This window comes from Varroa jacobsoni, unplaced genomic scaffold, assembly GCF_002532875.2.
Source record: "Varroa jacobsoni isolate VJ856 unplaced genomic scaffold, vjacob_1.0 scaffold_934, whole genome shotgun sequence".
NCBI lineage: Eukaryota > Metazoa > Arthropoda > Arachnida > Mesostigmata > Varroidae > Varroa > Varroa jacobsoni.
This window is the reverse complement of record NW_019213836.1, coordinates 90,119-108,898: the sequence shown is the minus strand read 5'-3', so window position 1 is coordinate 108,898 and position 18,780 is coordinate 90,119. Positions and strand designations below refer to the sequence as shown.

Genomic DNA, 18,780 nt, shown 5'->3' with positions numbered 1-18,780 from the left:
ATATTCCTGTTGATGTACAAATATATGCTTATACATGTAGTTGTGTCTGTATTGTTGTGCTGGTTGCTTTTACCTGTTTCTGCATGATAGTCAATTTTCCTAGCCTTTTATCATGGGTTGGCAATATTGCGAAGTATTTGAGTCCCGTTGCTCATTGTCGGTTTTTGGGACACACTCAGTTTTCGCTCTTGAGCGTACGTACACACTCAAGCCATAATAAGTAAGCCGGCGCTCGTTTTGGGCTTACGCCTCCGGTAATGTTCGCAAGTGCCTATTTTTGATGAATACCCCTCCCCCTTTTGCTTTCGTTTTAAATTTGGTGCAAGCGACTCGTGTATGCCACTACAAAGTTGGATCAGTTGGCAAGTAGAGACCTTCGTAGTAGTAGCGTAGCTAGTAACGCTCAGATTCCCCCAGACTTTCAAAGAATTTCATCCCATCTTCCCCCGACCGCCGCTGTGGGCCGTTGTTGGCGATGCCCAATCGCCTACCTCTACCGAAATCGCAGTCCTATCGTTCATGTCGCTCTTCATTTTCATCTACTGGCGCGCTCCTCCTTTCACTTGAGGGTGAAAAATCATCCTCATTAACAACTCACAACGACATAATGCCTATGTCGCGTACGTTCAATTGCTGCGCACCTCCCTTTGGCATTTTCCGTCTTTCTCTCTTATTCTTTTCCTTTCTCGCTGGTGAACTGATACTCCCAGGCCAGCCAGATGACTCTTTGCCGCCAGCTCTTGCTAACGGTCGATTGCTTTCGTTGTTGCATCTAGGCTAGATTGCGCAAGCAGAATGCAGCTGCTCGCTAAATATTTTGTGTTTCTCCTTTCTAGTAACAATTCTTTATTTGGCCTTATTCAGCTTACTTTTACTTAAGCTTACTGCGCTGCCGCCGATGCTCGTTCTATTCAAGCCTGCACGAGCTCTCTCGCCTACCCGTCGCAAACTTCAGGACGCCTTGTCGTTCCTGTTTTCCTCATTTCGCGCTGACACGATAACGGGTTCCGTTTCTTCCTTCATGTATGTGCGGTCTATGTCGACCCCGTGGCCTTCCCCGCGGTATATGAAGCACAATTCGAGGCAAGCGTCACTGGATCGGAAGACCCGCATCGAAACAAGCCTAACAAGGAAAAAACGATAACTAAACGGCAAATCAAAGCAATGGAACGAAGAGAAGAGAAAATAAAAATACATGTTCGTACTAGTAGAAAAAGCGTAGCAAAGCTCTCTATTTTCGCTTCGACGACGAGTAGCCCTATGACGACGATTACTACTTCAACTACCATCAGCAGTAACAAACACGAGAAACAGCAGCGACTACCAGTCACGTTCAACCCTGAGAGTGGCCATGGCCGCGACCATGCCGGCACGCAGCGTTCACCTACCACAAGTGGCAGCAGAAGCATTGTCACCGCCCGCTGAGAATAATGGCGGACAACAACAACAGAGGGAAAGTAACAGTGGCTGTCGTAGTAGCTGTCGTGCTACTGGAAGCCCTGTTAGCGGTGAAACTTACTGAAGTATAGCCTTAACACGAACAGCCTCTGCGCACTGTCTGCTGCTCATGACCCAGAAGACCCACTCAAGTGAAGATGAGTTGCGAGCCAAGTGCCTGGTAGCGAGGTTTGGCTTGCCTGTGGCTCTGGAGTTAGCCCCGAGAAAGCCCCTGAGAGAAACTCCTTCACTTCTTAGGCCCCGCTAGTCCGAAATCAAAATAAGTTTTCCTAGTTTTCCACTTTCCGCCTGTTTCTACCTCGGTCTTTTACCGCTTGCAGAAGCTTCCTATTTGTTTCTGTCCTTATAAAACAAATTCGTCTTTCATTTTACTAGAAGAAGCATTCCTTGCAGCAACCGCAGAATAGCGACAAGTACGAATTACTTGTGCTTATGATAACCACCCCAGTCACTAGTCAGTGTGCCGCTTTTCGCAAAGGAGGGACACGTCCAGACGTTGCTTGTCGTGTCGTTCCGATCCGATTCGCGTGGGAATCCTCAAGGCGACGAAGGAAAGCAGTTGCACTCGTGGCAACATAGAAAGAGATACAGGGTAGTCTGGGCCACAGTTTGCTGCAAGCAAAACCGCGGGCAAACAGCGGTCGACTCCCACTTACTTTCAAGTGTTTCATGCAAGCGACGACCAGCTAGAAGTTAACAGCAAAGTCCTGAACGATTCCCCTCAATGGATCTCTCCTTGCAGCATTTATTGGTACCATCTCACTCTTAATACCGTAATACTACCGGTGCGACCTGTAGTTTCGCACTCATCAAGGACTTTCTTTTGCGGCTGATCAAGTACGCAGCTAGTCAAACTATAGCTAGGAGCTGATGCTGTCCTAAAAAACCCTCGATTGAATTTTCCCCAGATCCTTCGACTAAGCAAACATCTAACCTGCTAGGACGATGACGACGATAAGCACGCCGCCGACGCCAACTGCCGACAGTCAATAGCCCAATGGCTTTTAGAATAGTAACGTCACAGCCATTTAAAAACGGGAACCTCAGCTACAAGCGCATACAATAGAAGCCAGCAATATATAGCACTAGCACAGGCCCCACGGTGCTCATATTTTGCTTCAGATGCCTTTCACATTGACGACGCGCTAAGGACCTCGTTTGTCTTTCGAGTTGTACCAAAAACCCCACCCTCCACATTACCCCCCGTATTATGGGCTCACATATACACCGCATTCAAATAAGCTATGGCAATGGCTATAGTTGTAGCAGACTAATTTAATAAATGACCATAGCGATCGTCCTATGCTTTATCTACACATCATACATCATACATGCAACACACTTATACATAAGGTTTTCATTTTATCGTTCATATGTATATGAACTGAATATATAGCAACCAAAACCTAGGAACAGATCGTGACAACCCGCACCACAAGTCAGTCGGTCCAGGCGCGCCGTTTTCTGTCAACGTTACCATCACCGCTGTCCGTATCTTTTCTGTTCCCTCTACACGACTGGACTCCTCTTTCTTTATACGTCTTATTGACCAATTAAAAGCGACGCCATCAAGCTCTGTTAACTGCGTGAGCGGAATGGTATCTCCGTAACAGCAGCCAACTATTAGAAAAATAACATCTCTTTCGCGACGTTACATGGCTGCGTTTCGGCGGAGGCGCCAACAATGGCGGCAGCTCCCTTGCTTTTAGCCTTTTGTCTTTTTACTTCAGTTTAGACAGTGTACAGGGCGATACGGCACGAGGCCGTAGGAGCCAATCGGAGCAGAACGGCATTGAGTCGCCGCCGTAGAGCGACAGATGGCTAACGATGATGATAGAGCGGTGGCAAAATTTTGATGTTTTGATTCTTCGTCTTTTTTCATTATTTTCGTCCTCGCCGTTCCGCTTGCGCCTTCAACACGACAAGAGATTTCTGCTGCTACTGCAGCCGATGTTGCTTTGGGCTTTGAGACAAGAGACGTACACCCTACGTCAACGATACGTTGACGAAGGATGCTCATTCTGCCAGCGCTTTTTGTTACATCGCCCACGAAATTTCTTGTTGCTCATTTTTCCTCCATATTCCGCCCAGTCAACCCAACTGATTCTCGGCTGATTCAGACACCATCTGACAGTGGCTGGCGGCACAGTGGTGTGGCAACCCAGCTTGATGTCTGGCAATCTTTCCCTAGTTATTTGTCGTGCATTGAAGGCAGTTCCGAGGAGTGTTAGTGCGGCACGGCGCGTCAGCCAGGGAACCGACAGGCAGCCCCCGCTAGCTCGCTCGCTCAACCAGTTGACGACAAAATGGGTAGTTAAAAAGAAGCGTGTCTGGCAGCAATGCGGCACTGGCGGCCATGCACGGGCCGCGTTTATTCGTTGGCTGACTGACTGACTGACTGACTGACTTGATTCTTGTACGAGAATGGGGGCTGACCGCCTCTCGCGAGCCTGGCAAGAGTCGTTGAAGGTTTCTGTAGTGGTGACAAATGCGCCGGTTTCGGACGGCGAACAGCAGCTGCATCCGCCCCTCAGCATTTCCAGTAGCACCAGAAGCCGTGACAGTTACTGGCAGTGCGCTATTGTCGCTTTCGGAGTACTCTTCGAAAGTGAGTTTGAGCTGACGGCAGAGAAGGAAGAAAAAAAAAGAGGAAATCAGCAGGAAGACGGGCTGCATGGTTAAGAGATCTTGCAATCATCCCTCAGCAGCCTGGTGAGGTTAAGGCTGTGGCAGCTCGACAAACCCGTCGTTGACATCGTCCATCTAACCTTCTGTCTGTTTGGCCCTCTTCACCAATGGTCGCTTGTGGGCAAACAAATGGCATCACAATATTTCATTCGTTAGGGATACAAACGAACGCGGAGAGTGGAGTTGGGGGGGCGGTAAGAGGAAGACTGGAGGATGTTAGAAAGAAGCTGCTGCTGCTGCTACAATTGGTGGTTCACAGCCTTTACTGCCTGCTGTTTCCTAACAGGCCCCCCACTCACGACACACCCGACAACAGGGGTGAGACAGCAGCAGCTAGCAAACGGAGCGGGCCCCAGGCCGCCGGCTTCTTCGTGCAAGTCGTCCTTTGTTGTTTCTACTGCCATTGGGGTTAAGGGCTGCTACTACTACGGGACGAGATGAGACGAGACGATGAGTCTAGCAGTCTTGACAGTCGTTGATATTGCCGCGTTGCCATGTGGCTGCCACCACTGCTACCATAGGGGTGGGTTTGATGGGTACATGCTTATACCTGGCAAACGTTCCCATACCACGTACCTTGCTTCCCGTCCTGTCCCACGCCTAAGTGTAAGCCTCTAAGGGCCGAGAGTCAAGACGCAAAACTCAGGACCCGACACAGAGCCTCGGAGCGATCTGCTATTGGCTAGTCTCCCTACGTGGATGCAGATGATACCGGTTATACGACACGGCCCAGCCTCGTTTACTCAAATATAAGGAGGCTGTGCGGTGGAGAGACTTCGGAAAGATTCGGTGGTGATGATAGTGTGGTCATCAAAGTGGGGTTTTTGGTGCACATAATGAGGCAAAACATGCGAACATGTGAGGTCCACATGAACTGAGGAGTACAAACGTCACATAGCTACACTTGTGCAGTGCTAAGGAAACGACAGGTGAATAACGGCAGGAATTACTAAGGGAAAAACATGGCACCCGGTGCCCGAAGCGCGAAATATTTCCTCTCCTTATACTGGTTTCAACTCTGGCAAAATATGTATGCCTAGCACAAATGCTTTATAGCATGTGGTGGTATGCGCAACGATCTGGTGTCAATTCGTTGGGCCTAAATTGTAGGTCAGGTGTAAATATGTTCGGTTGATATAATCTCTTTACCTCGTTATAGGTACTCTGTTGTTTTATTTGACCGTTCGTATTATCTTGCTGAATGTGTCCTGTTTTTTTATTGCAACTAATCGGTTTCGCCATATCCTACCAGTTCTCAAGAATGTCTGTAAGAATGTATAATAACAAGATGCGAAAATAAAAATACAAAAAAAAATGTTTTGTTTATTCTTTAGAGTTATAAACACCATAAACCACTGTTCAGAATAAATCCTTTAGAGAAGTTAACGGCTGTACAGTAGATCGCCCAAACAGGTCACACCTTCCCTAATTAGTATCATGCTTTAATAAAGAAAGGAAGCGACCCTTGGCAACAAAGATATATAATTGATCGTCAAAACCAGAGAGGAAACACGATCCAGTTAAAACACCGCCATTTACATTCTGTTTACTTACTTATATAATTAAGAAGGAGCAAGCAGACAGATATACTCCTCTACAAGAGAGTAGCAGTAAGAGTGTACAGTTAAGTAACCTTTCTTCTAGGCTTTTTTTTTACCCTATTATTATTGTTACTTACCCGCAAATCTAAGCTATAGTAAGCGTTCCCCAAAATGGCACAAATCCAATAGGTTTTATTGTATTCAATTGCAGTACGGCGAAATTCCGATTTCAATAACAAGTACACACTGCGAACAATACTTGGCCAGGATGTATTTCGTGCTGAGGAAGCGACGACGTTATGCGCTAGAGATTGTTGTGGACCTGATCGTGCCTTCCACATGAACATTGTAGATCTTCATGGGCGTCCTGTAATAGCGCTCGAACGTCCGCCATGGCTCAACGTTTGCTGCTGCTGCCCCTTACTTCCTGTCTGCCAGCAGGTATAGTGCTATTTCTAGCCGTTCAATAAACTATGTTTGTACTATAGAGTCTTTGCAACGGTGAATAAGCCAGCAAAGTGGGGACGAAGACCGTCTTACGCAATGGACATTGGCAAAGAGACAGGCGACCACGGATTGAAGCTTGAAGTCAACCAGCTTCTGCGATAGTTGGTCTGTAGCCTACCGCGACCCAACGGAGGCTTGCTATTACAGTTAAAATAAATAAAGCCTAGTTAGTACTAGTAACAAATCAAGCTATTTAATAAGTCATTTCGGCTAAGTTAATCCTATCGAAATAGAATAGTTGAAAAAAATGCAACAAAGTATAACATTGTAACAAAAGCAAATTGTTTTGAGGCACAAATATGTTGTTCTTTTCCAACTCGTTAGCAGAAATTTTGGCGCAGCAGTGGTAGGTTGATGCGTTCATGAACGACTCAATATAAGGTCGGCGACGATGACGGATGGCGCCTCCTCGTCTATACTGTATTTCTTTGCTTTGCCTATAAGCAGTACGCTAGTCTCACAGCTTGTTAACAGTCGATGACCAACAGCCAAGTGACCGATATCTAATGCGTTGCTACGAGGGGTTTGTCTTCGGCAACATCTCAAAGTGTCAGCACTCTTCCAGAGTTCAGTTCTCAAGGGTCATCCAACCAGTTGGCTACCCACTTACCGGTTGCTGTGTCGGTATCGATTCCATTGTATTTAGACAGAGAATGGTCGGAAGCAGTTTGCGGTCTTCCGCATTTCCTCAGTGCTGATGTTCTCGAATCTTTCTGAATTTCTCCGTTCTTCAGAACAGATCACAACATCATACATAATCCTTTCCGGCTGGTCATAAACTTCTTTCAGTCCATTATATCTGTCGCCTATGCCTTTTCTTTGTTAGCAGAGTTTCCTTTAAGCATTAATGTGCGACAAAGTGAAAACGGTTGTGATCCCATCCAGTGCCATCCAACGACTAGGCCAATCTTGACCAATCTCCATTCTCTACTTTCTTTCGTCAAAAGAAAACGCTTGGCGAGCATGGCATTAGCTGTTGTGGGATAGGGTGGCCTCTCTCTCAATAGGTCATCTCGCGGACTTGTCTCAATTTTATTCTTCTTCTTCTTCTTCGGTCGTTTTCTCGAAAAGCAAAAGCGAGAAAAAACTGGAAAAGAAAAATTTATTCCAAAGGACAGTCAGTCCTCAGGCATTTGGAGTTTTCAGCCTGCTGCCTTATGGCGTCCTTGCAACGTCCACCGTCCGTCAAATGTTATTCATGTCACTCTTCGCATGCCACAGCCGCCGCTGCTGCTCATACGGCCGCTGGCGGTGGGCGTTTCTGCGTAAAATAAAACCATCAGTCTAATAAATTCCCAACGCCTGCTTTAGCATCTTTTTTCCAAAACAGATTCAGCTTTTGCAGGGCGCGAAGTGCATCTCTGCTTGTATAAGCGACTCTTTTGTGTCCCACGCCATTTAGATCAAAACTCAGAGTGGAACACATTTTTAAGTTTCGATTAGACACCACTGAACCGCTTACATATATATATATATATATATATATATATGGGTAACACGTTTGCCTGCGAAATTTAGGAAGACGTGGCGGTCTATATTTGAGTCCCTGCTCTGACACACTGTTTCATTCTGGAAGAGGCTAACTGTCTAATGGAATGGCTTAGGCTTAAGTATCAACTGTAAAAAATTGATTGGAAAAAAATACGGCATTTTTTTTATTTAAGCTCATCCCTACAGTTTTCTGTGCTAGGTACTTAACTACTTCCGGGCGCATTAAGTAGACGCTAGCTTACTGTTGTACTAAATAACACTTCCAAGCGTCGGTTGTTTCCCGTACCTTCGGCATCGATGTCTTTAAATTCATATCTATAGCGGCCGTCGTGCCTCTGTCATACTTCAGCACAGTCAGAGCCACTACAAGCAGCATCACGTATCTATCTAATAACTAGATTAATAGATAGTTGTGTATAATAGTGACACTCGCTGTCCTTTCGGATGATCTTAGTACTATACAAATAATGTATGCTACCAGTGCACGTTCTGCAATGTCGACGCCTGCGTAAGGAGCCGCGAAGGCTGGAAATAGGCGAATTGTCGGCCAAACACGACCGACCGACAAGCATTGGTGCACTTATCCCTTGGTTCGTCCGTCCGCCCGCCCGCCCGCCCGCCCGATCGTTTGCTAGTTTACTGATTCCCCCATAACAGAGAACAGTTGGAACTCCAAGAGTCAAGTTCTCCCCTAAGCGCTTTTGCGAGTATCTTACCGCCGAGCCCCTTCTTTCTGATTCCCTCAAACTCTTAAAATACTCCTTCCAGTTTCCCAAATGCCGTTGCAATGAGTGACGCAAGTCTACTGCACGATTTTCATCGCACGATCACTTAATATATATAATAAACTACTAAGGTGAGAAATTGCAGAAGCTGGTTGTCATAACCGAGCTAGCAGTTACTGTTGTGTCCAGCTGACTGCTCTGTCCCTTACGCGCGGTCCCTCCTCACTACTTACCTGCTCTCTCTCACTGTCTCATTTTATATCCAGTCTATTAACGTCATAAGTGCGCTAACGCAATGACCTTTCTTGTCATCGATTATATTCATAGTCTCATTAGTACCAATTGGTAGTAACGGTAATAGTAGTAGCGGTCATTGTAGTTGTTGTCGTACGCGGCTAATGGGCCGACTGAGGCGGCGACGGTGGCCGTGGCCGCCACTGGTGCAGACTTCGTTGCGAATTGCTGTTCGCCAGCTTCCATTACAACTATGGCTATATAATTTTACTTCTATTGAAGTACTCGATCACTTTACGTTGGACATTATACAGTGCAGAACTGTTAATAAATGATACTGTTGCTACTTCACCAGCTTCATAAGGAGCTGTACACAGGTACAAACTCTGGTCCCTAATAGATTAACTATTCCACCTATTGCCTGCTTGATACCGATGGTCTGCGGGTGCTACACTGATTCTCTCTGGCCGCCTGATTCTAGTTGAAAATCGCTACTGCCAGCAGATGCAATGCTTTTGTATACGAGAATGGGCGCCTGTGTTGGCCTTTACATAACGGAAACATTGACTCCCGCATCACGAGCCTCATTGTCGTTACGTGTATATATCTAGCTAGGCACTGCTGCAGTAAAAACCTCAACGACATCCTTAGCCGCTTCTTGTCGTTAGCAGGGACCCACGAGAGTCTGTCCACCTCTATCCGATAGGCCGCCGAACTTTTCGTTATGCTGTGTCGTTACGAATACTTTTTCGAGGGGTTTGGGGCAGTGCCGGATCGTCACTAGGCCATTACAGTAGCCATGGTGGAATGATCGTTGCCGTCGGCGTTATTAGTAGAGTCCTTCGGAGAATCTCCGTCATGCTAGTGGCAGATCCTCGCATGTTGGTTGACTTACTTGCTTCCTTTGGCTTTGGTCTCCTGTATTGCCCGCTTTTGCGTCTCTAGCACTGTGAGCTTTAGCTGCTGCCACTCGTAGTTGCTACTGGCCAAATACAAAAGCGACAGCAGCAGGCAGCTAGATTTCACGACGACTCGAAGGCTTGGTAGTGGCGACCGACGAGATAAATTGAATCATATCCCTTCACACCCCGAAAAGTCCAGCCATCGCCGTCAGCCATTCGTCGTCACTCCCGCTGTTGGAGCTGTTGACTTACTCCTGATTCGTTGTTCCCTTCATTTGCCGGCTCCAAACCCTCTGAACCCCATATGCTCCCATCTATTTCCCATTATTCCTCTCCCCAAAACTGTACTGCCCGCTGCCTCCTGCTCCGAAGCCTGCCTCATTACGGGCTGCCACATCGTATGCGATCTGGGCGATGCGGAAACCAAGAGGCTCCGTTCCCTACCGTTAACTCTTTTTAGTCACTAGCAGCGTCCAGGGCGGCGGCGGCCGAGAGGTCCATCACGATTTGCGCAAACCTTGGCGGCAATCGAGTCGAGGCGCGCAGGGTCCAATACGTCCCGATGGCTGTCATCAGTTTATCGCGACCAAGCAGCAGTAGTTGCGAAGGGTATGTAGAACAGCAAGTAGGACGCGGCCATAACAGGAAACCGCTAACTACGCGGCATCACCGTAATGGCGTTTCTGCTGCTGCAGCTGCACTAGTGTCTTAGGAGCAGCAGCAACAGCAATCGGTACTGTCCTGCTCTCGCCATTAACGAGTAGTAAACGGCACTACGATAGCAAGTAAGGATAAGGCCGCTATAATTATAGGCAGAATTGCTGTTGTTAGTGCTGCGTGCTTTAATGACAGCGGCAGTAACAACGAGCCCAACGTTTTGATCAGTATCACTTACCGATTTCGTGCAGGACGTGAGCTATGTGAAGTTAGCATAAGGTACAAGGAGGTTTTCGCAGGGCAATGTCCAATACTGCGCTAGTCGATGAGCAAGTGACGATTGCTGTCGACTTTCGTACCGTCCCCCGACCCCGCGGTCGTCGCCGTCACAATTACCTTTTCGTATATGAAGACTGAGCCTTCTTCTATGCATTCCCTTAACTTTCTCGTACTGTATGATGTGTTGTTGCTACTGCAGCTTTTATATCCACGACAAACGCGTGTTCACAGCAGCACCGCCATCACGACTAGCCCCACCACCAGCGCCATCGCCCCTGCCAAACTGAAGAACGATCCCTGCCTGACCTTTTACTCCCGTACATTACTTCCGCACTTCTAGCCTCACTGGCAGCAAAGCCAACCAGCCCTATCCCAATTACCCTCGGTCTGTTTATCTGCTTCTCTGCTCAGCTTTAGCAATCTTGCATCCACCAATTGCAGACCACCGTTCTACAGCTTTTCTCTTTCGACGCTTAATCCGACGCAGGGTAGTGGGGCTAGCAGCAGTCGGCCATAGCAACGATGAGAAGGTTTACTGTTTATCCATCCTTCTCATGCCCACACTGTTCCATTTCTAGGCAATAACAACACCAGAACCAATGGTAGCATTCGCTGCATCAGTTCGACCAGAGACGATTCAGTCTCCGGCGGTAATCTCTACCTAGTCTAACGTTCTACAGTGGCTGCCAGTGTTGGCTATTGGCATCGGTGAGATCAAGTCAATGATGGCTGGTATTGCTTTTCACCCACAGCCTCGGTCTCATCATAGCGCTGTCTTTGCTCCCTCTCCTTAACTAAGTCACTTTCACTCTTTCACCCATCATCCGATTTCCCCACGACGTTTCGTCGATGGGGCCACCTCTATCAGTTCGAGCTTCGAATAACTCTTAACGACGATGGACGAAGTCTTGCTTGACGCGCATATGCTGCAAGCTGCGGCAAAATGGCAATGAGAGATAAAAAAAGTGCATTTACTTTGAAATTCTTATATTAGCACGTCTTTTTATGGACTCCTCCCTTTTGTCTTCTGTTTTCCGTTGTTCAGTTTGCCCTTTCAAACCTGTATGAAAGGTAGATCAACAATGCGCCAGCTACCTCTGTCACTTTGGCCAAGCCTATAGAACCCGGTTTCTTTTACGGCAGATCATTCTCCTTTGTCTGCTGCATTTTGTCGGGCACACAGTCGGGTAGGCTGGTTCACCTTATGATTAGAGGGTTTGGTGCTCGTCAACCGTCTACGTATATTTTGTCCACTTTGTCTCTGTTCTACTCCTAGTCTGTCTTGACGGGGCACAGGAGCTAACTTTTTACTAGGAACGACTCCCTAGCAGTAATCAGAGTAGGTAGCTCCTATCGCCGGGACTACCGGAGCTTTCGTTGCGGGCTAACTAGGGGTCATCTCGACTATCAGCCGATGACTAACGATAACGGCAGCATCGAGGCATGGCCACCGATCTGTTCCGCTGATTCGTTGATCGTCGACGGCCTTTCTCCTTGCCTACGTCGTCGATGCCACGAACAGAGCGACACAGATGACAGAAGAGGCGGCAGCGGTGGCTAAGCAGGCCGCAGCAAAAGCGCTCAGCATAGTGCCAACTCCTTTAAATTTTCTTTTTTCATTTGTCGAACCACTGTCGATGACCTTACGGCCAATGGCAGTGATCCACTGATTGCTGTTAACTTGGTTTATGAAGCATGATGGTCGAAAGCGGCCAATGTCACCAGCAGCATTATTACTGCGACAAAGGTCATCTTCAAGTTCGTTTTTCTTGTGTCCTTAGAAATCCTGCTTTGCCGCTCGCCGGTTTACAGCCTCGCTTGCTGAGATCAATGCGCAGTTTTGCGGCTGTCGCGAACTTCTATGAGAACTCGCCGAGTCGTCCCAATCCCTCCAATCTTCTCAATCAACGGCCGTTCATTTAGCGCTTTTCACCTTTTTTCACCAAACTGCGCCCGACCACTGACCACCCCCTAACCTTTTCTGCTTTCTCTCCGATCCTTCTCTTTCTTTCGTTTTGCTAATTTGCCCGAACTGTCACCGTGAGTAGAAGACAATAAGAAAAAAAAAACGGTCGAACTAGACTCAGTTGATCGCTTTGACGTTACTCTAGTTGGTGTAGGCCAGATGACGAGGCGTCAGCGCTAAGCGAGCTTGCCAGTAGTAGTAGACATAATAGCGGAAATGATGTATTAGGGCGAAGCGAAGTAATCGTAAGAAGGCGACGCCAACGGGGGCGGCAGCAGCCGCACCCACCATCATGGCTGCGAATAGGGAGGACACCGAACAGCAGCGATTCCCTTGCTTCATGCAGGCCAACATCCACCGAACGATCAACGGACTACAAATGACTGGCATCCACAAAAACGAGAAGGAGCTGAAGAGTAGGAAACGATCTGAACAGAGCTGAAGTAAAGGAAGAGATCTCGAGGCGTGAACATTTGCTCCTCCTCTCCTGATTCTGCACCCGTTTCGTTTTGCCTCCCCTTGCATCTTCTTTCTACAGCAGTTTGCTGCGAAGGCTGCAACGAGAACAGTAGCAGGGCACGGAAGCTCGCTCTCCTGTGGCTTATCGTCTTACTCTGTGCCTTTCCCAGTGTATTAGTTGGCCCATTAACGGCCTAGTCCCCGCTAAAATGTAGCCGGCCAGTGTTGACTGTTGGTGACCATGAACACACTCGCTACCGCCGCTGCTGAAACTAACGTTTCGGCAGCCTTTGAATCTTTAGCCAGTAGCGGGCAAACGCCTTCTACTTCCTCATCTTGTCCATCACATTTTTTCTATTTCCGAAATGATAGCACAATACAACTGTAGTGGCAGCTGATCAGCTTTGGGGGGGGGGATAGTTCCACTAACAGCGAAACGACAGAAACGGTCGTAGCCGCAGAATTGTTAATGCTCCCTTTCGCAGACGCTTTAAGGCTACACCAGAACCGAACATAAGCTTCCTATTACTTGTTACACTCAAAGCGGACCAACGGCATCATCATGAATGGCCAGTCTGTACTCGGCCTTGTTTCTTGGCAGCCATAACTGAAACTGCTGTTGTTAGTAGCCCATCAAGAGAGCCTTCTGTTTCTATACTTACGGTCCCGAGAACGCGCGGGCGGGCAGGCGTTCGGTCGGTCGCCATTCCGTTTACCGTGTTGCTAGTAATGGCGGTGGTGGTGCTTACTGATAGAGCCTAAACGGTTGCACCGACGGGCCAGACACTCCCGCGTCATTGCCCACATATATTGCCCTTCTGCGCCGTTGTTCGTTAAGGAAACGTTCCCAAAAGCACTTCCCTTCTGCGCTTTGCGTATTCCGATGCGCGCCACAACACTGGTTAGCAGCTGTTGGCTACGAAGTGTAGTCGTTGTATTAGAACGAATGTAGAGAAGAAAAAAAATTGAATATAGCGCTTTCTTATCGTAACCCGCAGTTTTGTGCGGTTCGATATACTTCGGGTTCGTCTCACGAAATCATGACTTGAGCCGTCAATGAATAGGAATTTTACTTCGAAGTTGCTGTGCTCAGAGCGACTCCCGTGATTTTTTCATTTAAATCTACCTCCGGTCACTTCGGAACTCGGCTGGCCTGAACACGTTGCTACATGCCCTTACTGCTATAATGTATTCTGTAGCTTGTTGAGGGGAGGTGATAAATAGAACATACAGCGAAAATTAATGAGAAACTAGGCCATAAAAAATAGTCAGAGCGGACCCTCGCCAAAACCATTTTTCCTTTACATCCTATGTATATTAGGCGCATGTCAATGAAGGCCGTATGTGCTTTTACTCCTGTTGTGAATTTGATACGGACCCTTGAACCGAGTTGGGCTAAAAGTGGGAACAGGCCACGAGGCCAAGGGACGAGTTTTGCTGTTCAAGGTCAAGCACGGATTCAAACAACAGTTTTGCGTCACTCTAGCGAACGTCATGCGCTAGATGTTCATGACACTATCTCCTATAAGCTTGTGTATTCGTATCCTCATTCAGTGGACTGTGAAGTCGCGCTTTGCAAACCACACGGATGCTGCTGTTGTATACTTCAACCTATCTAGAAGCTCCTCAATGTAAATGTGCATGGAAAACAAAATAGAAAACGAGACGTATATGTATTGTTCTTCGCTTTCACTAAACCGAAGCATTACCTGTTCAGGCGGTTGGTTGGCTCTTTAGGAATAATTTAAATCCTTAGAAACAGCCGATACTTTCTATGACCCTGGCAGCACGCCTACAATCCACTACCTTAAAACTATGGATGGTTCCAAATCTTAGTCTTACCATCGAGCTCGTTGTTTTTTAGCGCGCAGTTTCCCGTGTCCTGGTATTCCCTCATACGTTTCAATGCCACTGGTGACGAGTGATGCACAACCTCGCTCCCCTCGGCTCGACTAATATCCGGCCGGCAACCCGACTTAGCATAGCCCATTACTTTTATATGATCGTCAAGACATCGCTTACAATCTTCTGCTTGCTTGCATGTCCACCTGCCGGTGAAATCCAGCTCAGCGTTTGACGCCACCGTAATGGCTTCTGCAGAGCGCTACAACGTCGACCGTATAGCTACGACGGAATAAGACAAGATCGAAGCAGACAGCGTAAGGAGAACCTGATAGCAGTCTTAGCAGCAGCAAAAGCCGAAACATGGTAACGGTACAGATACGCACGGGCTGAATAATTCATACACATGGAGAAACATCATAGATCTTTCTTTCTATCATCAATCTCTTGTCCTAAGTTAGCGTAATCTTTCCCCTTCGTTGGCCGTCGACGAATAGTAGCGTTTGCTCTTGGTTGTTGCCCCTTGTGCAACGCTCTCTCCTCCCCCCTCTCTCTCTTTATCTCTGTATTTTGTCCCGTTTCAATCTCCCTGCTTCCCTTTGCGTTGAGTGTCTTTGGCTCGTTATCCGCGGCCTGTCACCGTATCGGTTGCCCCCCTCCCTCCCCCCCTTCCCTGAACTCTTCTATGCAGTCGGCAAAAAGGCTCAACGATGCTGGCAGTGGCATCGCCACTGTAATGGCCGCTCGAACTGCGAAATCGCGACGGAAAGGCGTGTTACTGGTACTACCCCAAGCCGATGTCGGCTGTCCGCCGTTGTTCCTCGACCTCAACCTTGATTCAATTCCAGAAAGCTCTTTCGCTTTTTCTTCCCTCTTCTTACTCGAGATCTGCTCGACGAGGGCAGGCGGGCTTGCGCCTAGCGGGAATGAGGGTGGCAAGGGACGACTAGCCCGCCACCACGCTCGCGTTAGCACGCAGTCTGGCACACGTCGAGAGCCTGTCGGTGAACCGGTACATTCGCGTTTTTACTGTGGCGTGCGTGCTTGTGGACGTACGCATCGCTCGGACTACGTGTGATCGGGTCTGCGCGTTTGAGAGTTAGACGATCACTCCTTATGTGACCTACAGAGATGACGGCAGCCGCAGCGAACACGCTACCAGGGCCTGCGTCGGTGGCTGAACGTGTAGCTGTTTACGAAACGGGAGCAGCATGCTACATCTGTATTACTCTGCATTATGGTAGGAACCACAGTCGTGTTAGGTAGCGGTAGTTGCAGTAGTTGTGGTAGTAGTGCTAGTAGTCTTAATGGCGTTGGCAAGACATGTACCGACGTTTGTTATACAGGCGCCAACAAAACCACAAACGATGCAGAGCTTCGAATGCGAATTGTTTCCACTTAGCTTCTGCACCCCCGGTCCTCTTGTCTTGCATTGTTTTGATTCAACTTTATAAGCTAACGCCTGCCTTTCTCTCATGCAGAGAAGCTTTTACGTTGCTGCCAATACCGCGACAACAGATTCGTTGTTATATGGCACAATAGGCTGTTTTGTTGACCTATATTGCGTTGGCCTGCCTGCCTCGGCTACGCCTGCCGTGTTGCTGCACGAAGCTGTTTCTGCAGTTCAGGAGCTAGTAAACGAATGAAGGAATAAGGAGACTGATGGTGCCTACCATTTTTTTTTGTTGGCGGACTGCCTCCTGCGCCTACGTATGTAAACCACACTGCCGTAACAGAAGGGGCGTAAAGAAACGCTGTTTCACGTTTGCCGACCTTCGCTCGGAACGTGTACCCTTAGCGCAGTTTAATCACAACAGGCACTAGGTTAAGCGATGCCCGTCTTGGCGTAACCAGCGCCGCGGACATTGGCCTCTTCCTTCAAAGTAGTAACAGTAATTGATGCTCTTCGTTGACGACAACGACGGTTACGAGTTTCTTCTCGTCGTTTTCTCGTGAGAAAAATCTGCAGTGAAGCGACTACCCGTTCGTGCCGTCATTCTTCTCCATCTTGTCATAGTTGAGGTAGGGTTTAAAGCGAAGCAGAGGATTTCTTCCACGACTTCTTCATGCCTCTGCCAATGGCTTTGCTTTCCGCGCCGCATCTAATACTTTGTTGCCACTGACGGTACAGCAACGGCCCGATCTTAGTCATCAGCGCGGTATGCGCTTGCTGTTGACGCTCAAGTGGCGTCTGCCCGTTGTTCATTCGTTCGTTAAGTCATTCGGGTGGCGTGTACTTGTGGTTGCCGTTGCTTTTTACATCGACGCTCGGTTCTTCCTCTTCCGGTTCACCCTGCTCTCGGCTTATTTACCCGAGGCATATGTTAACTGTATTTTTCGTTGCGTCTGATAACACGTATATTTAGAAGACTACTGAACCATTAGCACAACTACTAACGTTACCGACATAACTTGAAGCCACACAAAATATTTTCTCTACGTCGTGATTCGCTCTTTCTTGCGCTTTCAAACCATTTCTGACGTACTATCCTGCTCATTGTACTCTCCTATCGACCCATTAAGCCATTGGCGCTTGTACGTGGAACTAGCTCCTTCGGAGGAAGAGTCCACCGTTCGGAAAGCCGTGAATCAAGGGGTATATGTTTATGCGGCTGTAGCAGACCTGCTTTGACCCCATCTGCTCTCCGGATCCCAGATTGCCGACACCGACGACGCTGTCTCTGTTAGCAGCTCGACAACTAACGGCACAGCGGTAGAAACCAGACTGTAGATGGAAGCGTCGGGGGTCGTAGTTCCGTTACGCCTACCCTTCAAGATAGAATATTTGCTTTCTTAGTAGAGGCTACTAGCGTCCATTTGCCGACGGTAGAAGCTCGAACCTTTCGTAGCAGGGAAATACCCCGCTTTTTCTGATGACAGGTATAATAGCATGAAATGGGAAAAAAATCGAATCGACAAGTCGACTAAATCGCTACGGCTGTACAAAGCATCGACCTCTACCTATTTCAATTCGTTGGCGTCGCCTAATCTCTCAACAGTAAAAGCCCGAAGCCGTGTAGGAGACGCTTGACCCGGAAGCTACGATTGTGCAGACGTAATGAAACAACGAGTGATGCACGGCAGCATTGTTCACGCTGGCTGCCGCCTCTGTCGGCTTTCAATGGCCGCGGCTGTAGTTCGGCTGTTGTCTAGTTACTGTAATCACAGTTTTGGTTGCATGATAATACTCAAGACGATTCCTGCGATATTTGTCGTAATTTGTCGCCAGTTCCTCTATAACGCCGATCTATTTGATTGTCGACTTCCGACTCGGTATCTATTTCAATCCCTTCGTTGCGTTCCACTTTACTCACTGCCTCATGCTTTTTCTCTCTCTACCTCTGCCTTTATTTTCCATTTTGTGTCTGCGTTCGTTTCTCGTCATGTTGGATTGTCGATCACATTTGCCAATATCGAACTACATCTGCATAACCGACCGCTGTTACAACGACGATGCTTCCGCGGCTGCAACGCAAAGCAGGAAACGCGAATTGAGGCACCTCCCGGCTCTGTAATCGGTGTCATTCGCGAGGAGCAGACGTGGTTTGGAGTCTCGCCCCGTTTCGCCGTTAACGACCTCGACGGAAAGGTAGGACATAGGGTGCGCGTGTGGCGCAAAAGAATGGCCTTGTACTAGTAGTAATAGTAGTAGTAGTAGCAGTAGTAGTAGTAGTAGCAGTAGTAGTAGTGGCTGTTATTGTGGTGACATTCGAAAGTGAAGAACAAATAGAAGCAGGACACGAAAGGAACGTTTGTGACGGCGGAAACAGGAGCCGTCGTTGCTGCCACTGCTCCAGCTGTTTGTTTTTCTCGTTTTACTGTTGTTGTTGTTATCGAACATGATATCAATCATGCTGTTCCAATTGCAGTAGTCAATAGAGCTGCTTCTAAGACTAGCTTTCATTTCGATCTAACCGTCGCCTTCCAAGAACTAGCAGAAATCTCTTCGTATGTTACACCAGATCCTGCGTCTTCAGAATCAAAACGGTTTGTTAACCTTAGGTTGTGATTGGCTAGCCTAATATGTATAC

At 47.9% G+C, this 18,780-nt stretch overlaps 2 protein-coding genes across 16 annotated transcripts in view; one reads left to right on the top strand and one right to left on the bottom strand.

Moving 5' to 3' along the window:
- The window catches only part of GlnRS (Glutaminyl-tRNA synthetase), a 94,162-nt gene that overhangs the window by 23,228 nt on the left and 52,154 nt on the right, over nt 1-18,780 (bottom strand). The window lies entirely within an intron of this gene.
- The window catches only part of LOC111265105 (uncharacterized), a 71,522-nt gene that overhangs the window by 3,228 nt on the left and 49,514 nt on the right, over nt 1-18,780 (top strand). For all 15 annotated transcript variants that reach the window (XR_015312932.1, XR_015312929.1, XR_015312925.1 and 12 more), the window contains 2 exons: nt 5,899-6,128; nt 18,231-18,338. Coding sequence is in view for 3 of the 15 variants with exons in the window: in XM_022841502.1 (XP_022697237.1) it covers nt 5,899-6,128; nt 18,231-18,338 (338 nt within the window). In the remaining 12 variants the exon portion in view is untranslated. The remainder of the gene's footprint in view (nt 1-5,898; nt 6,129-18,230; nt 18,339-18,780) is intronic.